The 22,085-nt window shown below is 41.3% G+C and overlaps 1 protein-coding gene across 1 annotated transcript in view; it reads left to right on the forward strand.

The window, feature by feature from the left end:
* Nucleotides 1–22,085, forward strand: part of LOC120027735 (sodium channel protein type 4 subunit alpha-like) — a 174,045-nt gene that overhangs the window by 16,767 nt on the left and 135,193 nt on the right. The window contains exons 6-7 of the mRNA XM_038972735.1: nt 265–507; nt 8,577–8,640. Of these exons, the coding sequence (XP_038828663.1) occupies nt 265–507; nt 8,577–8,640 (307 nt within the window). The remainder of the gene's footprint in view (nt 1–264; nt 508–8,576; nt 8,641–22,085) is intronic.

Consider the following 22,085-nt stretch of genomic DNA (forward strand, 5'->3'; position numbering starts at 1 on the left):
TCGTACTGTGTACCGTTACTACTATACTGTATGTGATTGTAAAAAGTAACCCGACCACTAGCTTCCAGAATTTTTTATCATTTTTTAAAAATGTTTTGTTAATAAATTACATATTCACAATAACCATAACTTCAGATTCTAGATCTAAACCAACTCCTTATGATTACACAGAGCTAGTTAGCCAAAGATAATTACCGTGTCCATTTCCATGTCCATGTGTGTGCATGCTGACCTATTGACCTCTGCCCCTGTTTTCCTGGGAAGGCCTGAAGACCATCGTGGGTGCGCTGATCCAGTCAGTGAAGAAGCTTGCGGACGTGATGATCCTAACCGTTTTCTGCCTCAGTGTGTTCGCCCTCATCGGCCTTCAGCTCTTCATGGGTAACCTGCGACAGAAGTGTGTACGCAGCACGGCGCACTGCGTCAACAACACCCTCAACACCAACACAACCTTTTTCTGCAACAACCGGACGTGGTCCTCACTCAAAGACTTTATTGCAGACGAAGGTGAGCACTGTGTGTCAGTTAAACGCCTGTTTAATTGATTCATGAATGTATCACTTATTTAAAATGTTGACCCTATTGAGAGCAAAGATTTGTTATGTTTGAGGAGACTGAAAATAGTCAGCCAGTCAGTTAGTTTGTCAGCCAGCCAGTCAGTTAGTTTGTCAGCCAGTCAGCCAGCCAGTCAGCCAATCAGCCAATCAGCCAGTCAGTTAGCCAGGCAGTCTGTTTGTCAGCCAGTCAGTTCATTTGTCACTATTAGGAGACCTCTCGTCTATTGGAGTTTTCCTGTACTGGATAGTTGAGCTTTGTGCCAAAATGAGAACCCCAACGAATACTCTGCAGTGGGCAGTTATATTTTATATTTGAATATACAGTATATTATATATACAGTTGAAGTCGGAAGTTTACAGTCGGAAGTTTACACTCTAGCCAAATACATTTAAACTCAGTTTTTCCACAATTCCTGACATTTAATCCTAGTACAAATTCCCTGTTTTAGGTCAGTTAGGATCACCACTTTATTTTAAGAATGTGAAATGTCAGAATAATAGTGGAGAGAATGATTTATTTCAGCTTTTATTTCTTTCATCACATTCCCAGTGGGTCAGAAGTTTACATACGCTCAATTAGTATTTGTTAGCATTGCCTTTAAATTGTTTAACTTGGGTCAAACATTCCGGGTAGCCTTCCACAAGCTTCCCACAATAAGTTGTGTGAATTTTGGCCCATTCCTCCTGACAGAGCTGGTGTAACTGAGTCAGGTTGTAGGCCTCCTTGCTCGCACATGCTTTTTCTGTTCTGTCCACAACATTTCTATGGGATTGAGGTCAGGGCTTTGTGATGGCCACTCAAATACCTTGACTTTGTTGTCCTTAAGCCATTTTGCCACAACTTTGGAAGTCTGCTTGGTCATTGTCCATTTGGAAGACCCATTTGTGACCAAGCTTTAACTTCCTGACTGATGTCTTGAGATGTTGCTTCAATATATCAACATAATTTTCCATCTCATGATGCCATCTATTTTGTGAAGTGCACCAGTCCCTCCTGCAGCAAAGCACCCCCACAACATGATGCTGCCACCCCAGTGCTTCACGGTTGGGATGGTTGTTCTTCGACTTGCAAGCATCCCCCTTTTTCCTCCAAACATAACGATGGTCATTATGGCCAAACAGTTCTAGTTTTGTTTCATCAGACCAGAGGACATTTCTCCAAAAAGTACGATCTTTGTCCCCATGTGCAGTTGCAAACCGTAGTCTGGCTTTTATATGTGTATATGTGTATATGTGTTTCATTGGTGGAAGGAGAGGAGGAACAAAATGCAGCGTGGTACGTATCCATAATATCATTTAATAGAGAATGAATACAAATTACAAAAGAACAAGAAAATAAATGAAAACCGAAACAGTACCGTATGGTGCAAACACTAACACAGGAAACAATCACCCACAAAACACAATAGAAAACAGGCTACCTAAATATGGCTCCCAATCAGAGACAACGACTGACACCTGCCTCTGATTGAGAACCATACTAGGCCAAACACATAGAAATATAACATACAGAACAAAACATAGAAAAACAACATAGAATGCCCACCCCAACTGACGCCCTGACCAAACTAAAATAAAGACGTAAAAAAGGAACTAAGGTCAGAACGTGACAATATGGCAGTTTTGGAGCAGTGGCTTCTTCCTTGCTGAGCGGCCTTTCAGGTTATGTCGATATAGGACTCGTTTTACTGTGGATATAGATACTTTTCTACCTGTTTCCTCCAGCGTCTTCACAAGGTCATTTTCTGTTGTTCTGGGATTGATTTGCACTTTTCACACCAAAGTACGTTCATCTCTAGGAGACAGAACGTGTCTCCTTCCTGAGTGGTATGACGGCTGCGTGGTCCCATGGTGTTTATACTTGCGTACTATTGTTTGTACAGATGAATGTGGTACCTTCAGGTGTTTGGAAATTGCTCCCAAGGATGAACCAGACTTTTGGAGGTCTACAATTGTTTTTCTGAGGTCTTGGTTGATTTATTTAGATTTTCCCATGATGTCAAGCAAAGAGGCATTGAGTTTGAAGTTAGGCCTTGAAATACATCCACAGGTACACCTCCAATTGACTCAAATGATGTCAATTCGCCTATCAGAAGCTTCTAAACCCAAGACATAATTTTCTGGAATTTTCCAAGCTGTTTAAAGGCACAGTCAACTTATTGTATGTAAACTTCTGACCCACTGGAATTGTGATACAGTGAATTATAAGTGAAATAATCTGTCTGTAAACAATTGTTGGAAATATTCCTTGTGTCATGCACAAAGTAGATGTCCTAACCGACTTGCCAAAACTATAGTTTGTTAACGAGAAATTTGTGGAGTGGTTGAAAAACTAGTTGTAATGACTCCAACCTAAGTGATGTTAACTTCCAACTTCAACTGTACATCACATGCGACTCGTAACAAGACTAAGCAATTAGCCTATTCAAATGTTTATCTGACTACATAAAGATAATAAGCAATATGTCAGACACTATGGTTGAGTTACAGTAACAGAACACTATAGTTAAAGTAATAGAACACTATAGTTACAGTAATAGAACACTATAGTTACAGTAGTAGAACACTATAGTTACAGTAATAGAACACTATAGTTGAGTTACAGTAATAGAACACTATAGTTGAGTTACAGTAATAGAACACTATAGTTACAGTAATAGAACACTATAGTTACAGTAATAGAACACTATAGTTACAGTAATAGAACACTATAGTTACAGTAATAGAACACTATAGTTACAGTAGTAGAACACTATAGTTGAGTTACAGTAATAGAACACTATAGTTGAGTTACAGTAATAGAACACTATAGTTACAGTAACAGAACACTATAGTTAAAGTAATAGAACACTATAGTTACAGTAATAGAACACTATAGTTACAGTAGTAGAACACTATAGTTACAGTAATAGAACACTATAGTTACAGTAATAGAACACTATAGTTACAGTAGTAGAACACTATAGTTGAGTTACAGTAATAGAACACTATAGTTGAGTTACAGTAATAGAACACTATAGTTACAGTAATAGAACACTATAGTTACAGTAATAGAACACTATAGTTACAGTAGTAGAACACTATAGTTACAGTAATAGAACACTATAGTTACAGTAATAGAACACTATAGTTACAGTAGTAGAACACTATAGTTGAGTTACAGTAATAGAACACTATAGTTGAGTTACAGTAATAGAACACTATAGTTACAGTAATAGAACACTATAGTTACAGTAATAGAACACTATAGTTACAGTAGTAGAACACTATAGTTGAGTTACAGTAATAGAACACTATAGTTGAGTTACAGTAATAGAACACTATAGTTACAGTAATAGAACACTATAGTTACAGTAATAGAACACTATAGTTACAGTAATAGAACACTATGGTTGAGTTACAGTAGTAGAACACTATAGTTGAGTTACAGTAATAGAACACTATAGTTGAGTTACAGTAATAGAACACTATAGTTACAGTAATAGAACACTATAGTTACAGTAATAGAACACTATAGTTACAGAAATAGAACACTAGAGTTACAGTAATAGAACACTATATTTGAGTTGCAGTAATAGAACACTATAGTTACAGTAATAGAACACTATAGTTGAGTTACAGTAATATAACACTATAGTTACAGTAATAGAACACTGTAGTTGAGTTACAGTAATAGAACACTATAGTTACAGTAATAGAACACTATAGTTGAGTTACAGTAATAGAACACTATAGTTGAGTTACAGTAATAGAACACTATAGTTACAGTAATAGAACACTATAGTTGAGTTACAGTAATATAACACTATAGTTACAGTAATAGAACACTATAGTTGAGTTACAGTAATAGAACACTATAGTTACAGTAATAGAACACTATAGTTGAGTTACAGTAATAGAACACTATAGTTACAGTAATAGAACACTATAGTTACAGTAATAGAACACTATAGTTGAGTTACAGTAATAGAACACTATAGTTACAGTAATAGAACACTATAGTTACAGTAATAGAACACTATAGTTGAGTTACAGTAATAGAACACTATAGTTACAGTAATAGAACACTGTAGTTGAGTTACAGTAATAGAACACTATAGTTACAGTAATAGAACACTATAGTTGAGTTACAGTAATAGAACACTATAGTTGAGTTACAGTAATAGAACACTATAGTTACAGTAATAGAACACTATAGTTACAGTAATAGAACACTATAGTTACAGTAATAGAACACTATAGTTACAGTAATAGAACACTATAGTTACAGTAATAGAACACTATAGTTACAGTAATAGAACACTATAGTTGAGTTACAGTAATAGAACACTATATTTGAGTTACAGTAATAGAACACTATAGTTACAGTAATAGAACACTATAGTTGAGTTACAGTAATATAACACTATAGTTACAGTAATAGAACACTATAGTTGAGTTACAGTAATAGAACACTATAGTTACAGTAATAGAACACTATAGTTGAGTTACAGTAATAGAACACTATAGTTGAGTTACAGTAATAGAACACTATAGTTACAGTAATAGAACACTATGGTTGAGTTACAGTAATATAACACTATAGTTGAGTTACAGTAATAGAACACTATAGCTGAGTTACAGTAATAGAACACTATAGTTACAGTAATAGAACACTGTAGTTGAGTTACAGTAATAGAACACTGTAGTTGAGTTACAGTAATATAACACTATAGTTGAGTTACAGTAATATAACACTATAGTTAGAGTAGTATAACACTGTAGTTGAGTTACAGTAATGGAACACTATGGTTGAGTTACAGTAATAGAACACTATAGTTGAGTTACAGTAATAGAACACTATGGTTGAGTTACAGTAATAGAACACTATGGTTTAGTTACAGTAATAGAACACTATAGTTACAGTAACAGAACACTATAGTTACAGTAATAGAACACTATAGTTACAGTAACAGAACACTATAGTTACAGTAATAGAACACTATAGTTACAGCAATAGAACACTATAGTTACAGTAATAGAACACTATAGTTACAGTAATAGAACACTATAGTTACAGTAATAGAACACTATAGTTGAGTTACAGTAGTAGAACACTATAGTTGAGTTACAGTAGTAGAACACTATAGTTGAGTTACAGTAATAGAACACTATGGTTACAGTAATAGAACACTATAGTTGAGTTACAGTAATAGAACACTATAGTTACAGTAATAGAACACTATAGTTGAGTTACAGTAATAGAACACTATGGTTGAGTTACAGTAATAGAACACTATGGTTGAGTTACAGTAATAGAACACTATGGTTGAGTTACAGTAATAGAACACTATAGTTACAGTAATAGAACACTATAGTTGAGTTACAGTAATAGAACACTATAGTTGAGTTACAGTAATAGAACACTATAGTTACAGTAATAGAACACTATGGTTGAGTTACAGTAATATAACACTATAGTTGAGTTACAGTAATAGAACACTATAGTTACAGTAATATAACACTATAGTTGAGTTACAGTAATAGAACACTATGGTTGAGTTACAGTAATAGAGAGAGAGAGAGAGAGAGAGAGAGAGAGAGAGAGAGAGAGAGAGAGAGAGAGAGAATCAATGTCTTGTGCCTTGGCTCATGGGAGAGGGAGAGAAAGAGAGAGTGTAGGCCAGCGCAGGTCAGGAACAAAGAAGAGCGATAATAATGAATCTAAGACCCTTTTATAAGCATCTGAGTTGTTTGGATTCAAAATCTGACTTGTTGACCAATAGCTTTACTGTTGAGTTAACTTCCAATCAGATATCAGACCTACATGATGTAAAGACTGGCACAATCTAATTAGACTCATGAAATGGCGTGGGCGTGCCTCAAGTTTCTGTGACGTTGAGTTTTCACTCAAGGCTATGTGTGTTGTCCTCGGAATATGAGACAGTGAACAACACTGCAGCAGTAATTGAATGGTATTACTGCCCTCAAAGTGACTCTTCTTATCAGCTGTATGCAACGATGTGTGTGTGTTGTCTTCGGAACACCTCAGTGTCTCTCCCACCCACATTTTGTCTCACCTCTTTGAAGCAGAGCGTCTGTTGTCTTTACATCATGTAGGTCTGATGTAAAGACAGCCAAGCTCAATCCAGCACAGTGAAAGTATTTTACTGATTTCATCTGGTTAAACTCAGGTCTGGCTCTCATACTGTCGTAGCGATTGACGTTTCTTAACTGCACTAATATGGTCACGTTGTTGGTCGTGGGTCTCTTAGCTTTGGATGAGTCTTGCAGTTGTGTGACAGTGGTGTCAACAAAACGCTACTTGCAGCTATAACATGACATGTTTGTAAGGGATAATTTGTAGCCTAGAAAAAAGTCCCACACAGCAGTTCTGAAGCATGACATGGGCACGCATGACATGGCAGAGTTCCATTCCAGTGTCCTCTTTACTGCACTATCCAAACAGGCAGTAACAGAGACAGCCCTGCAGCGATTGCACAACTAGAGTGGGTCCTCCCTCACCGACACAGATTACGGCGTGCTTACTTTTGCTGCACAACTGATGTGGGGCAGATGTTTAAATGGACAGTCGTTCCTCTAATCATGAATGGTCACGTGACCGGACTTCGTATTTCATATTTAAAGTTATTACATATTTCATGATTGACATTTTCCGATTATTTCATACAGTTACATATACTGTATGTAGATGAGTCAGAGGGTCACGGACATTTTTACATTGTTCAAAGGCTGTGCTTCTTAATCCTGGTCCCGGGGACCCAAAGAGGTGCACATTGTACGACGCTTAAAGATGAGAGTACATGAGACAACCAAACCAACAAGGCATTTCCTGAGATTGCGTCTACTGTTTTTTCTTTAAAACAGCAATAATGTAAAATTAATAAAAAATACACAAAACACCCTTATCAAAATGTAAGACTCATCTTTCAAAAACGCATCTAGTCAATCTGCACAGTACAGTGGTGAAATGTGAAAGCTGTCGCTGAAGAGTGGCTCTGGGCTGTCGCTGAAAAGTGGCTCTGGGGTCCGGCTTTTGTGTGTGTGTATGTGTGCGCGTGTATGTGTGTGTGTGTGTGTGTGTGTGTGTGTGTGTGTGTGTGTGTGTGTGTGTGTGTGTGTGTGTGTGTGTGTGTGTGTATGTGTGTTGGAGAGGTGCATGGTCCATAAAGGAGGAACATTTAAGGCCATGCTGAAACCAGGAATGCCGACAACTGACGGAGGGTTCGGGCCGCCTGCCAAAGTGCCAGTCAGGCGAGCCCTTCTCCAGCCCCTCTCCTCCTGCGGCTCCTCTCCCAGCCCCATAGTGGTCTAACGGCACTCAAACCCTCTAGAGTGGGACAGTGAAGCTGAAACGCTGTGAAAAGGAGGCGAGATAAAATGGAGGAACGCTTAGCATGAAGGAGCGTTGGAGTGGACATGGAGCCTTCTGGACTTGTAATCTCTTAGTGGGCTCTAGTGGGAGTCGGCAGCAACACAGTCAACGGGTTATGCTATTGCTATTTATTCTTTCATTTCCATCCCCTTCAACTTCAAGCAGTCTCTGCTATCCATCACCTTACACAAATGTAAAATGTCCAAGGCAGGCCTCGGTATTGATCCCTAAAAGCTCGGGTGAAACACGAAACAAAACAATTTTCTTAATTTGATAAATGGCTAAAATCGTACGTCCAGTGGGTTATTTAAGGGTGGACTGATGTAAGATCAATGTTGATGCCTTATGATTAATATAGTCGATAAACTTCTTTCCCCGACCAGGGCAGGAGTTCTGGTCATAAGGTCTGAGTGCCACTGACAGACGTTTGACCTTGAGATGAAAATGCTTGCAGGATCAGCAATACTAGGGTCATGTAATCAAGTTAATCCCTTTAATCAAAATAATCACTGTAATCACATTAATCAAATCCAGGTCTCATCCATTATATTATTTTTGAAAACTACTACAAAGTGTATTCAAATTAATCCTTGTAATCAAATGAATCGAATCCAGGCCTCTTCTGTTATTTTCTTTGATTTCAGATAACTACTACAAAGTGGAGGGAGCGAAGGATGCCTTAATATGTGGGGACGGGAGTGATGCTGGGTAAGTGACTACTCTTTCTCATCCTTCCTTTGCTCTTCTTGCTATCAGTGAAGAAAATCCAGTGATTATGAATGTGGGTTAGAGTGATGATAGCCTGGTCCCATTCTGTACATGCTGTGGCCAGCTCTCCTCTTGTTAATCTTGTTTTGCATGGCTGAAGCCCAAACAGACTGGACCACCAGGCTAGTGTAATGGTGGCTTGTAGATGGTACAACCATAGCCTCGTGAACCATAGCCTCGTGAACCATAGCCTCTTGAACCATAGACTCATGAACCATAGACTCATGCTGTATACTCTAATCTAGTACATGCCGTTGAGCATTACTAAAGGACGTCACGAAGGGGCCCTGAGGTTAAGGTTTAGGTGGCTGAGGTGATGCCTGTCGCTGTGTGGCTAAGTCAACAGAGATAGCCTGGCTCTGAGGGTGTGAGTCAGCAAAACGGAGTGATGGCGACCGATGGTGACTCAGCTGCCCTCAGGCTGTAGAGAGACGAGACCATGGGCTTATCATCCACCACCCAGCCTGTGAGAGCCAATAGGCTTTAACAAGAGAGTGGGCCTTGACAGTGATGTTAATTTTGGTTGTGTTTATTATGTGCCCGAGGTGGTTTCCCCAAACTATGCTTAATAAGTAACCTTGTCTTGGACGGGAACACTTGTGTTAGCTCCCAGAGCTAATGCCTTGTTTAGGCTTTAGCTCAGAGGGATAATGCCTTTTTGAGCCGTGCGGATGGCACTGGTGTTCTAGGCAGTAGTCTTACAGGTCCAAGAAGGACTGAATCCCATAGTTTAAAAAAATATATATATTTTTTCTACAATTCATGATTATCTCCCACATTGACTGAAGTGAAATGAAATTGAACCCAACTCTGATGTATTTTGGACCGAGATTTGGAATGGCGAGGGGATGTACTCTATTTTGGACTGAGATGGGAGTGGTGATTCGGAGAATATACGTGTTGCTGCTTGGCAGTGACCTCTAAAATCCCTCAGAGTTTACAGTGTACATTTTAGGAGACCAAGCGGCAGTTTTTTTGTCCACAGTAAAGAAGGAAATGAGCCTGGACATAACTACACTGAGTACGCAACAGTGAAAAACATTTGTCCATGAAAATATGGCATCTTTCTTAGTCAAGAAATAACATCTAAGTCACTTTCACCTACAGACAGACGTGGGAACAAAGAGGCTGTTCATCGCACATGATATCTGTGTTGTCCCAAACCCTCTGATGTAGGTCTGAGACATTCTCAGTCTCATTCTCAACCCGGCTACTCATCAAATGACTGTATTGTCCATAGACATAGAATTAATGAATACCCTTAACACTAGCACGACCCGTCCCACCGACACTCTAATCCTGTAATGCCAAGTGCTTTTGGAGGGCGGGCAGGAGTGGCAGGAGAGGAGTTATTGATGCCAACACTGCCAGGGCAAAGATCTAGGAATTTACAAATGTAAATAATACCCATCTGTGTTCTGTTGGGTGCCAAGCACAAATGTTCTCCACTGTTTCCATGTTAATTAGAAATAAGGCTCTGTTTCTGGTCTGGTATTGATATTTGAACAACTGTAATGGGTTCAAATACATGGTTTGTGTTGGTGCAGGACATTATTGGAAGGTGTCAGTGGTGGAAAAAGTACTCAATTATCATACTTGAGTAAAAGTAAAGATACCTTAATAGAAAATGACAAGTAAAAGTGCAAGTAACCCAGTAAAATACTACTTGAGGAAAAGTCTAAAAGTATTTAGTTTTAAATATACTTAAGTATCAAAAGTATAACTGATTTCACATTCCTTATATTAAACAAACCAGACGGCACCATTTTCTTGTTTTGTTTAATTTACGGATAGCCAGGGGCACACTCCAACACTCAGACATAATTTACAAACTAAGCATTTGTGTTCAGGGAGTCTGCCAGATCAGAGGCAGTAGGGATGACCAGGGATATTCTCTTGATGAGTGTGTAAATTGGACCATTTTACTGTCCTGCTAAGCATTCAAAATGGAACGAGTACTTTTGGTTGTCAGGGAGAATGTGTGCAGTAAAAAGTACATTATTTTCTTTAGGAATGTAGTGAAGTAAAAGTAAAAGTTGTCAAAAATATAAATAGTAAGGTACAGATACCCCAAAAAACAAAGTAGTATTTTAAAGTATTTTTACTTAAGTACTTTACACCACTGGAAGGTATCCATTATTGGAAAGCACTTGTTATCAGTATGAATACATGGATAAATGTATTAGAAACAGATCAATCAATAAGTAAGTTACTATACTGAATATACATTTAAACAATATTACTGAGATATAGTTCATATAAGGAAATCAGTCAATTTAAATAAATTTGTTAGGCTCTAGTCTATGGATTTCACATGACTCGGCATGGGCGCAGGCATGGGTGGGCCTATCCATGGGTGGGCCTGGGAGGGCATAGGCCACTTGGGAGCCAGGCCCATCCACTGCGGAGCCAGGCCCAGCAAATCAGAATGAGTTTTTCCCCACAAAAGGGCTTTATTACAGACAAAAATGCTCATCATGGCTGGTCTCGGACGATACCACAGGTGAATAAGCCGGATATGGAAGTCCTGGGCTGGCGTGGTTACACGTGGTCTGCGGTTGTGAGGCCGATTGGACATGCTGCCAAATTCTCTCAAATGATGTTGGAGGCGGCTTATCGTAGAGAAACTAACATTAAATTCTCTGGCAACAGCTCTGGTGGACATTCCTGCAATCAGCATGCCAATTGCACGCTCCCTCAAAATTTGAGACATCTGTGGCATTATGTTGTGACAAAACTGCACATTTTAGAATGGCCTTTTGTTGTCCCCAGCACAAGGTGCACCTGTGTAATGATCATGCTGTTTAATCAGCTTCTTGACATGCCACACCTGTCAGGTGGATGGATTATCTTGGCAAAGGAGAAATGCTCACTAACAGGGATGTAAACAAATTTCTGCACAAAATTTGAAAGACAAAAGCTTTTTGTGCATATTAGAACATTTCAGGGATCTTTTATTTCAGCTCATGAAACACTGGACCAACACTGTGTTTATATATTTGTTCTGTATAGATTCAATTATTCAATAAATATTAGATGTCATTGTTATTATTTCGTGCGTGCCTAAAGTCACAGTTTTGCCAGATTTGAAGAGTATCATTTAAGTGGTTTTATGAGCTCTTTGAACCAGTGATCTGACATTGTTGCATCATATCAGGGTAATAGTCAGGTCGGGTCATGCTCACAGACAATAGTCCCCACTTTCAATTTCATCTCCTACTTTTATACTTACAAGAGAAATATGGAAAATTAATACCAACAACATTGTGCCCATGTCTTTTCCAGGAACTCACACAAGCAATCACACAGGCATTCTCCATCTTTTATGAGCAAAGGATGCACTGACACATGATGCAAACCACTTCCAATGCCCTCAATGCCCGTGATCCTAGCTCATGCTTTCAACTTTCCCCTGCCACAAATGTTTGAAACATTATCTTAAACGCAGCTGTAATTGACAACGTGATATCATCAACATTCAAATCTTTTTTTTGTTTATTCCTGTAAGACTGGGAATATATTGAACGTATAAAGACATTGGGGTTGTGAGTTATTGGGAGGCTGCCTAACGGGAGAGCGGTGTAACGGTCCATTGGGGTGAGTTATGATGGGCTGGGGACTCGGTGAATGTAACATCTGCCTCCAGCTACAAAAAGACAAAGGACAGATCTGTCTGTCTCTCTGAGAGATAACGGCCAATCGAAACGCACGATACAGCGTGTATCCACGAATGATAAAACAATTTAAATGGCACAATAAAGGATTTAAATCCTGTGGCCTTACATGGCCTTACATTATGTCTCACCTTTATTTTTTTCAATGTGTTTTTTTCTCCAAAATCCAAACACCCATCTAAGTGGTTAGAGGCTTGAACTCCCCCCCCCCCCCCCCCCCAAATATTGACTGGAAAATACAGTGCATTTGGAAAGTATTCAGACCCCTTGACTTTTTCCACATTTGGTTACGTTACAGCCTTATTCTAAAATGGATAAATTAAATAAAAGTCCTCATCAATCTACATACAATACCCCATAATGATCAAGCGAAAACAGGTTTTTAGACATTTTTGCAAATTATTTAAAAGAAAAAACTGAATATCTTATTTACTTAAGTATTCAGAACCTTTGCTTTAAGACTCGAAATTGAGCTCAGGTGCATCCTGTTTCCATTGATCATCCTTCAGATGTTTCTACAACTTGATTGGAGTCCACCTGTGGTAAATTCAATTGATTGGACATGATTTGGAAAGGTACACACCTGTCTATATAAGATCCCACAGTTGACAGTGCATGTCAGAGAAAAAAACAAGACATGAGGTCGAAGGAATTGTCTGTAAAGCAACGAGACAGGATTGTGTCGAGGCACAGATCTGGGGAAGGGTACCAAAAATGTCTGCAGAACTGTGTCCCCAAGATCACAGTGGCCTGCATCATTCTTAAATGGAAGAAGTTTGGAACCACCAAGACTCTTCCGAGAGCAGGCCTCCCGGCCAAACTGAGCATCGGGGGAGAAGGGCCTTGGTCAGAGAGGTGACTGAGAATTTGAAGGTCACTCTGACAGAGCTCCAGAGTTCCTCTGTGGAGATGGGAGAACCTCCCAGAAGGACAACCATCTCTCAAGCCTTTACAGTAGGGTGGGCAGACGGAAGCCACCCCTCAGTAAAAGGCACATGACAGCCAATTTGGAGTTTGCCAAAAGGCACCTAAAGACTCTCAGACCATGAGAAACAAGATTCTCTGGTCTGATGAAACCAATATTTAACTGAATGACAAACGTTACGTCTGGAGGAAACCTGACACTATCCCTACGGTGAAGCATGGTGGTGGCAGCATCATACTGTGGGGATGTTTTTCAGTGGCAGGGACTCAAATCAAAATCAAATCAAATTTTAATTGTCACATACACATGGTTAGCAGATGTTAATGCGAGTGTAGCGAAATGCTTGTGCTTCTAGTTCCGACAATGCAGTAATAACCAACAAGTAATCTAACCTAACAATTCCACAACTACTACCTTATACACACAAGTGTAAAGGGATAAAGAATATGTACATAAAGATATATGAATGAGTGATGGTACAGAACGGCATAGGCAAGATGCTGTAGATGGTATAGAGTACAGCACATACATATGAGATGAGTAATGTAGGGTATATAAACATAAAGTGGCATAGTTTAAAGTGGCTAGTGATACATGTATTACATAAAGATGGCAAGATGCAGTAGATGATATAGAGTACAGTATATACATATACATATGAGATGAGTAATGTAGGGTATGTAAACATTATATTAAGTGGCATTGTTTAAAGTGGCTAGTGATACATTTTTACATAATTTCCATCAATTCCCATTATTAAAGTGGCTGGAGTTGAGTCAGTATGTTGGCAGCGGCCACTAAATGTTAGTGGTGGCTGTTTAACAGTCTGATGGCCTTGAGATAGAAGCTGTTTTTCAGTCTCTCGGTCCCTGCTTTGATGCACCTGTACTGACCTCGCCTTCTGGATGATAGCGGGGTGAACAGGCAGTGGCTCGGGTGGTTGTTGTCCTTGATGATCTTTATGCCCTTCCTGTGGCATCGGGTGGTGTAGATGTCCTGGAGGGCAGGTAGTTTGCCCCCGGTGATGCGTTGTGCAGACCTCACTACCCTCTGGAGAGCCTTACGGTTGTGGGCGGAGCAGTTGCCGTACCAGGCGGTGATACAGCCCGACAGGATGCTCTCGATTGTGCATCTGTAGAAGTTTGTGAGTGCTTTTGGTGACAAGCCGAATTTCTTCAGCCTCCTGAGGTTGAAGAGGCGCTGCTGCGCCTTCTTCACAACGCTGTCTGTGTGGGTGGACCAATTCAGTTTGTCCGTGATGTGTACACCGAGGAACTTAAAACTTTCCACCTTCTCCACTACTGTCCCGTCGATGTGGATAGGGGGGTGCTCCCTCTGCTGTTTCCTGAAGTCCACAATCATCTCCTTTGTTTTGTTGACGTTGAGTGTGAGGTTATTTTCCTGACACCACACTCCGAGGGCCCTCACCTCCTCCCTGTAGGCCGTCTCGTCGTTGTTGGTAATCAAGCCTACCACTGTAGTGTCGTCCGCAAACTAGATGATTGAGTTGGAGGCGTGCATGGCCACGCAGTCGTGGGTGAACAGGGAGTACAGGAGAGGGCTCAGAACGCACCCTTGTGGGGCCCCAGTGTTGAGGATCAGCGGGGTGGAGATGTTGTTACCTACCCTCACCACGTGGGGGCGGCCCGTCAGGAAGTCCAGGACCCAGTTGCACAGGGCGGGGTCGAGACCCAGGGTCTCGAGCTTGATGACGAGTTTGGAGGGTACTATGGTGTTAAATGCTGAGCTGTAGTTGATGAACAGCATTCTCACATAGGTATTCCTCTTGTCCAGATGGGTTAGGGCAGTGTGCAGTGGGGTTGCGATTGCGTCTTCTGTGGACCTATTGGGTCGGTAAGCAAATTGGAGTGGGTCTAGGGTGTCAGGTAGGGTGGAGGTGATATGGTCCTTGACTAGTCTCTCAAAGCACTTCATGATGACGGAAGTGAGTGCTACGGGGCAGTAGTCGTTTAGCTCAGTTACCTTAGCTTTCTTGGGAACATGAACAATGGTGGCCCTCTTGAAGCATGTGGGAACAGCAGACTGGGATAAGGATTGATTGAATATGTCCTTAAACACACCAGCCAGCTGGTCTGCGCATGCTCTGAGGACGCGGCTGGGAATGCCGTCTGGGCCTGCAGCCTTGCGAGGGTTAACACGTTTAAATGTTTTACTCACCTCGGCTGCAGTGAAGGAGAGCCCGCAGGTTTTGGTAGCGGGCCGTGTCAGTGTATTGTCCTCAAAGCGAGCAAAAAAGTTATTTAGTCTGTCTGGGAGCAAGACATCCTGGTCCGCGACGGGGCTGGTTTTCTTTTTGTAATCCGTGATTGACTGTAGACCCTGCCACATACCTCTTGTGTCTGAGCTGTTGAATTGCGACTCTACTTTGTCTCTATCCTGGCACTTAACTTGTTTGATTGCCTTGCGGAGGGAATAGCTACACTGTTTGTATTCGGTCATGTTTCTGGTCACCTTGCCCTGGTTAAAAGCAGTGGTTCGCGCTTTCAGTTTCACGCGAATGCTGCCATCAATCCACAGTTTCTGGTTTGGGAATGTTTTAATCGTTGCTGTGGGTACGACATCGTCAATGCACTTTCTAATGAACTTGCTCACCGAATCAGCGTATTCGTCAATATTGTTGTTGGACGCAATGCGGAACATATCCCAATCCACGTGATCGAAGCAGTCTTGAAGCGTGGAATGAATCAGATTGTTCGGACCAGCGTTGAACAGACCTGAGCGCAGGAGCTTGCTGTTTTAGTTTCTGTTTGTAGGCTGGAAGCAACAAAATGGAGTCGTGGTCAGCTTTTCCGAAAGGAGGGCAGGGGAGGGCCTTATATGCGTCGCGGAAGTTAGTATAACAATGATCCAAGGTTTTACCAGCCCTGGTAGCACAATCGATATGCTGATAGAATTTAGGGAGTTTTGTTTTCAGATTAGCCTTGTTAAAATCCCCAGCGACGATGAATGCAGCCTCAGGGTGTGTTGTTTCCAGTTTACATAGAGTTAGATAAAGTTTGTTCAGGGCCATCGATGTGTCTGCTTGGGGGGGAATATATACGACTGTGATTATAATCGAAGAGATTTCCCTTGGTAGATAATGCGGTCGACATTTGATTGTGAGGAATTCTAAATCAGGTGAACAGAATGACTTGAGTTCCTGTATGTTGTTATGATCACACCACGTCTCGTTAATCATAAGGCATACACCCCCGCCCCTCTTCTTACCAGAAAGATGTTTGTTTCTGTCGGCGCGATGCGTGAAGAAACCAGCTGGCTGCACCGACTCTGTTAGCGTCTCTCGAGTGAGCCATGTTTCCGTGAAGCAAAGAACGTTACAGTCTCTGATGTCTCTCTGGAATTTTTTATTTTTTATTTTTTATTTCACCTTTATTTAACCAGGTAGGCTAGTTGAGAACAAGTTCTCAATTGCAACTGCGACCTGGCCAAGATAAAGCATAGCAGTGTGAACAGACAACATCACAGAGTTACACATGGAGTAAACAATAAACAAGTCAATAACATAGTAGAAAAGAAAAAAAAAGAATCTATATACAATGTGTGCAAAAGGCATGAGGAGGTAGGCAATAAATAGGCCATAGGAGCGAATAATTACAATTTAGCAGATTAACACTGGAGTGATAAATCATCAGATGATCATGTGCAAGTAGAGATACTGGTGTGCAAAAGAGCAGAAAAGTAAATAAATAAAAACAGTATGGGGATGAGGTAGGTAAATTGGGTGGGCTATATACCGATGGACTATGTACAGCTGCAGCGATCGGTTAGCTGCTCAGATAGCAGATGTTTAAAACCTGTTTAGGCCAGGGGTGCCGCTAGCGGCACTCCTCCCACATTCCATTGAAAAGGCAGAGCGGCAAATTCAAAAAAAAAATTCTTTGAAATATTTAACTTTCACACATTAACAAGTCCAATACAGCATTTGAAAGATAAACATCTTGTCAATCCAGCCAACATGTCCGATTTTTTAAATGTTTTACAGAGAAAACACCACATATATTTATGTTAGGTCACCACCAAATAAAAAAAGACAGACAGACATTTTTCACAGCACAAGTAGGCTGCAGGTAGCATGCACAAGCCAACCTAACTAACCTAGAACCAACCTAAATAACCTAGAAAAAACTACCTCAGATGACAGTCCTATAACATGTTACACAATAAATCTATGTTTTGTTCAAAAAAATTGCATATTTTAGCTATAAATCAGTTTTACATTACTGCTACCATCATAGCTAGTCAGAAATCGCACGGGAGTAGCCAGAGAAAATACAGACACCAACGTCAACTACCTAATTACTCATCATAAAACATTTCAGACAAATATATGGTGGATAGCTAATGAAAGACAAATATCTTGTGAATACAGACAATATTTCCGATTGTTGAAGTGTTTTACAGCGAAAACACAATATATCGTTATATTAGCTTACTACAATAGCTAGCACACAGCAGCATTGATTCTAGTCAAACGGTAGCGTTAGCACAGTTCGACAGATATATGAAAAAGCATCACAAATTGGATCCTTATCTTTGTTGATCTTCCATCAGAATGTTCTCCAAGGGGTCCTTTGTTCAGAAACGTCTTTATTTCGATCCAGAACGAACAATTTCCCTCTTGAATTAGCAAGCACACTTGCCGTGCGATGCTAACCTCTCATTCTTGAACCAATTCTTGCGTCGCATCACGTCTAAAGTCCAGAATAAATTTCAATAATATAATTAAACTATATTGAAAAAACATACTTTAGGATGATATTGTGACATGTATCAAAGAAAATCGAAGCCAGAGATCATATTCACCTTTAAAAAGATTCTTCCATGAGCCGAGTACAGGTCCTACTTCGCGCCCAGGGAAAAAAAAAAAGTGCGCACGTCTCAGTCCAAGAGGTTGTGTTCAGTCCCTGATCGAGATAATCAAGTGATTTCTTCTCTCACTTCCGCATGACACCCAGGCGAAGGCGTATGACGTGTTTCTACAGTCATAAGTGACATGCCCTTTTATAGACAAGCTCTTGAAGAGAGAGTTCGCTTTTGGAAATCTCACTTCCGGTTAGGAAATGGTCTGTAAAAGGAGTTCTGTTTCACTTAGAGAAATAATTCAAACGTTTTTAGAAACTAGAGACTGTTTTCTATCCAATAGTAATAATAATATGCATATTGTACGAGCAAGAATTGAGTACGAGGCCGTTTAAAATCATACGATTTTCACCAAAAGTGAAAATAGCACCCCCTGGTCCTCAACAGGTTAAAGTTGTTGAGGGAGATAAAAGTCTCCAACTTCAGAGATTTTTGCAATTCGTTCCAGTCGCAGGCAGCAGAGAACTGGAGGAAAGGCGGCCAAATTAGGTTTTGGCTTTAGGGATGATCAGTGAGATACACCTGCTGGAGCGGTGGGTGTTGCCATCGTGACCAGTGAACTGAGATAAGGCGGCGCTTTACCTAGCATAGCCTTGTAGATGACCTGGAGCCAGTGGGTCTGACGACGAACATGTAGCGAGGGCCAGCCGACTAGAGCATACAGGTCGCAGTGGTGGGTGGTATAAGGTGCTTTAGTAACAAAGCGGATGGCACTGTGATAAACTGCATCCAGTTTGCTGAGTAGACTATTGGAAGCTATTTGGTAGATGACATCGCCAAAGTCGAGGATCGGTAGTGTCGTGACGTTGTATTAGTTAATGTGGCGACTGTTGCTCATCGAATGATTACAAGTTTCTAATTACGTGATTAACTGAATCAAGCAATTATTAACTCATTAACCTGGGGCACCATGGGAAAACTAGTTTTTATTGAGTTTCTATTTCCCAAATTAACTCAAAGAATATCAGAATATCGATTTTACCACAGCCGCTAATTAACCAGTTGCCTCTAACAGTCTCGTTCTGAACGTCGTATAGCCCGGGATTCTGCACGGACCCGGGTCTCACTAATGAATTCGCACCACACCAATTTTAGTTGAATGTTTATTTACTAAAAAGCTAAAATGATGATAAAAGATACACATACACAAAAACACATTCTAGGCTATTGATTAGAACTTAGTATAACGGGCCAACACACTAGGGCGCATGTTACCCAAAATGGGGATTTAAAAGAGAGAGAAAGAGAGAGATTACACGAGAGGAATATACATTTGGGTGAAATTGTCAACTATGCTCATTCTAACCCTAGCCTTGCCCCAAACTGCCGCTGTTATGAGTCAGAATATAATGATGTTATTACTTGTGGAAGGTCTCCGTGGATTTTCCCGCGTGGACCGTTCAAGCTGCTCAATGACGCACTTCTCCTGCGCACCTCTCTAGGTGTGTTCACGACACGATGTCCGTGTCCTTTGGCTTTACTGGCCTGTTCCTTTGTCCTCGCTCTGGAAGGGGTCTTCGGAGGACAGATAGCTCTGTAGCTCAGAGCTCACAGCGTAAAGATGAAAGAGTGTAGATACCACGATTCGATGGGGAGTGGAGGCTAGGTGGTTCGGCTTGAATACACCCGCTTAGACACGCTACTCATCCGTAGCTTGGGTAGAAAAATATTTCTTTGTCTTCAACTTGTTGCGTTTTGGGTTCGTTGACCTTTTAGACCTTTGGCTGCAGCTCGGGTCACTTAGTCATGTATGTTAATTCTGCACTCACAGGTTTTATACCCTCGGGTCAGAAGTGGGCGTTACCGCATTCAGGGCAATTCTCTGGGCGTACCAAGTTTGAGGGGCAAGGTATAGATTTTACTCAAATCCAATTTTAGACAACTAACTTCACATTTCATCTCTACCGAAACATTCTCTTTGATTTGGACATTTTCCACACAACGTACAATGTATAAACATCAAGCATATACGAGGAAAACTCTTAACGTTACAATGTTTTCATAATCACGTCATCTATTAACCTTTAATAACAAAACAAAAATGACATACATTTTCATATTCCATCTATCGTCATGACCACCATTGTAGTTGACGGAAACCATTGTTCCAAAGTCCCTTTATTGCATGTTTAAAGTTCTGAGGCTGGTTCTCCATAGTGAGAGGGAATGTTTTCTGTGGCCTCAGAATTACCATGGGTGTGAGGGGTCATAAAACCCCCACATCTTCAGACCCTTAGATCTCTCCTCATCTGTTGGGGTTGAGAGATAAGCTGGAGGGTTGTGGTCTCCTGTAACCTGACCTGATCAGGACAGTCATGACAGTAGGATAGTCAGTTTTACTAGGGTAAGTTTGGCGGCGTGAGTGAAGGAGGCTTTGTTGCGAAATAGAAAGCCGACTAGATTTGATTTTGGATTGGAGATGTTTGATATGAGTCTGGAAGGAGAGTTTGCAGTCTAGCCAGACACCTAGGTATTTATAGATGTCCACATATTCTAGGTCGGAACCATCCAGGGTGGTGATGCTAGTCGGACGTGCAGGTGCAGGCAGCGAACGGTTGAAAAGCATGCATTTGGTTTTACTAGCGTTTAAGAGCAGTTGGAGGCCACGGAAGGAGTGTTGTATGGCATTGAAGCTCGTTTGGAGGTTAGATAGCACAGTGTCCAAGGAAGGGCCAGAAGTATACAGAATGGTGTCGTCTGCGTAGAGGTGGATCAGGGAATCGCCAGCAGCAAGAGCAACATCATTGATATATACAGAGAAAAGAGTCGGCCCGAGAATTGAACCCTGTGGTACCCCCATAGAGACTGCCAGAGGACCGGACAACTTGCCCTCCGATTTGACACACTGAACTCTGTCTGCAAAGTAGCTGGTGAACCAGGCAAGGCAATCATTAGAAAAACCGAGGCTACTGAGTCTGCCGATAAGAATATGGTGATTGACAGAGTCGAAAGCCTTGGCCAGGTCGATGAAGACGGCTGCACAGTACTGTCTTTTATCGATGGCGGTTATGATATCGTTTAGTACCTTGAGCGTGGCTGAGGTGCACCCGTGACCGGCTCGGAAACCGGATTGCATAGCGGAGAAGGTACGGTGGGATTCGAGATGGTCAGTCATCTGTTTGTTGACTTGGCTTTCGAAGACCTTAGATAGGCAGGGCAGGATGGATATAGGTCTGTAACAGTTTGGGTCCAGGGTGTCTCCCCCTTTGAAGAGGGGGATGACCGCGGCAGCTTTCCAATCCTTGGGGATCTCAGATGATACGAAGGAGAGGTTGAACAGGCTGGTAATAGGGGCTGCGACAATGGCGGGTGACAGTTTCAGAAATAGAGGGTCCAGATTATCAAGCCCAGCTGATTTGTATGGGTCCAGGTTTTGCAGCTCTTTCAGAACATCTGCTATCTGGATTTGGGTAAAGGAGAAGCTGGGGAGGTTTGGGCGAGTAGCAGCGGGGGGGGGGGGGGGGGCGGAGCTGTTGGCCAAGGTTGGAGTAGCCAGGAGGAAGGCATGGCCAGCCGTTGAGAAATGCTTGTTGAAGTTTTCGATTTTCACGGATTTATCGGTGGTGACCGTGTTACCTAGCCTCAGTGCAGTGGGCAGCTGGGAGGAGGTGCTCTTGTTCTCCATGGACTTTACAGTGTCCCAGAACTTTTTTGAGTTAGAGCTACAGGATGCAAATTCCTGCTTGAAAAAGCTGGCCTTTGCTTTCCTGACTGACTGCGTGTATTGGTTCCTGACTTCCCTGAACAGTTGCATATCGCGGGGACTATTCGATGCTATTGCAGTTCGCCACAGGATGTTTTTGTGCTGGTCGAGGGCAGTCAGGTCTGGAGTGAACCAAGGGCTATATCTGTTATTAGTTCTGCATTTTTTGAACGGAGCATGCTTGTCTAAGATGGTGAGGAAG

Source organism: Salvelinus namaycush, chromosome 33 (assembly GCF_016432855.1).
Source record: "Salvelinus namaycush isolate Seneca chromosome 33, SaNama_1.0, whole genome shotgun sequence".
Classification (NCBI taxonomy): Eukaryota; Metazoa; Chordata; class Actinopteri; order Salmoniformes; family Salmonidae; genus Salvelinus; species Salvelinus namaycush.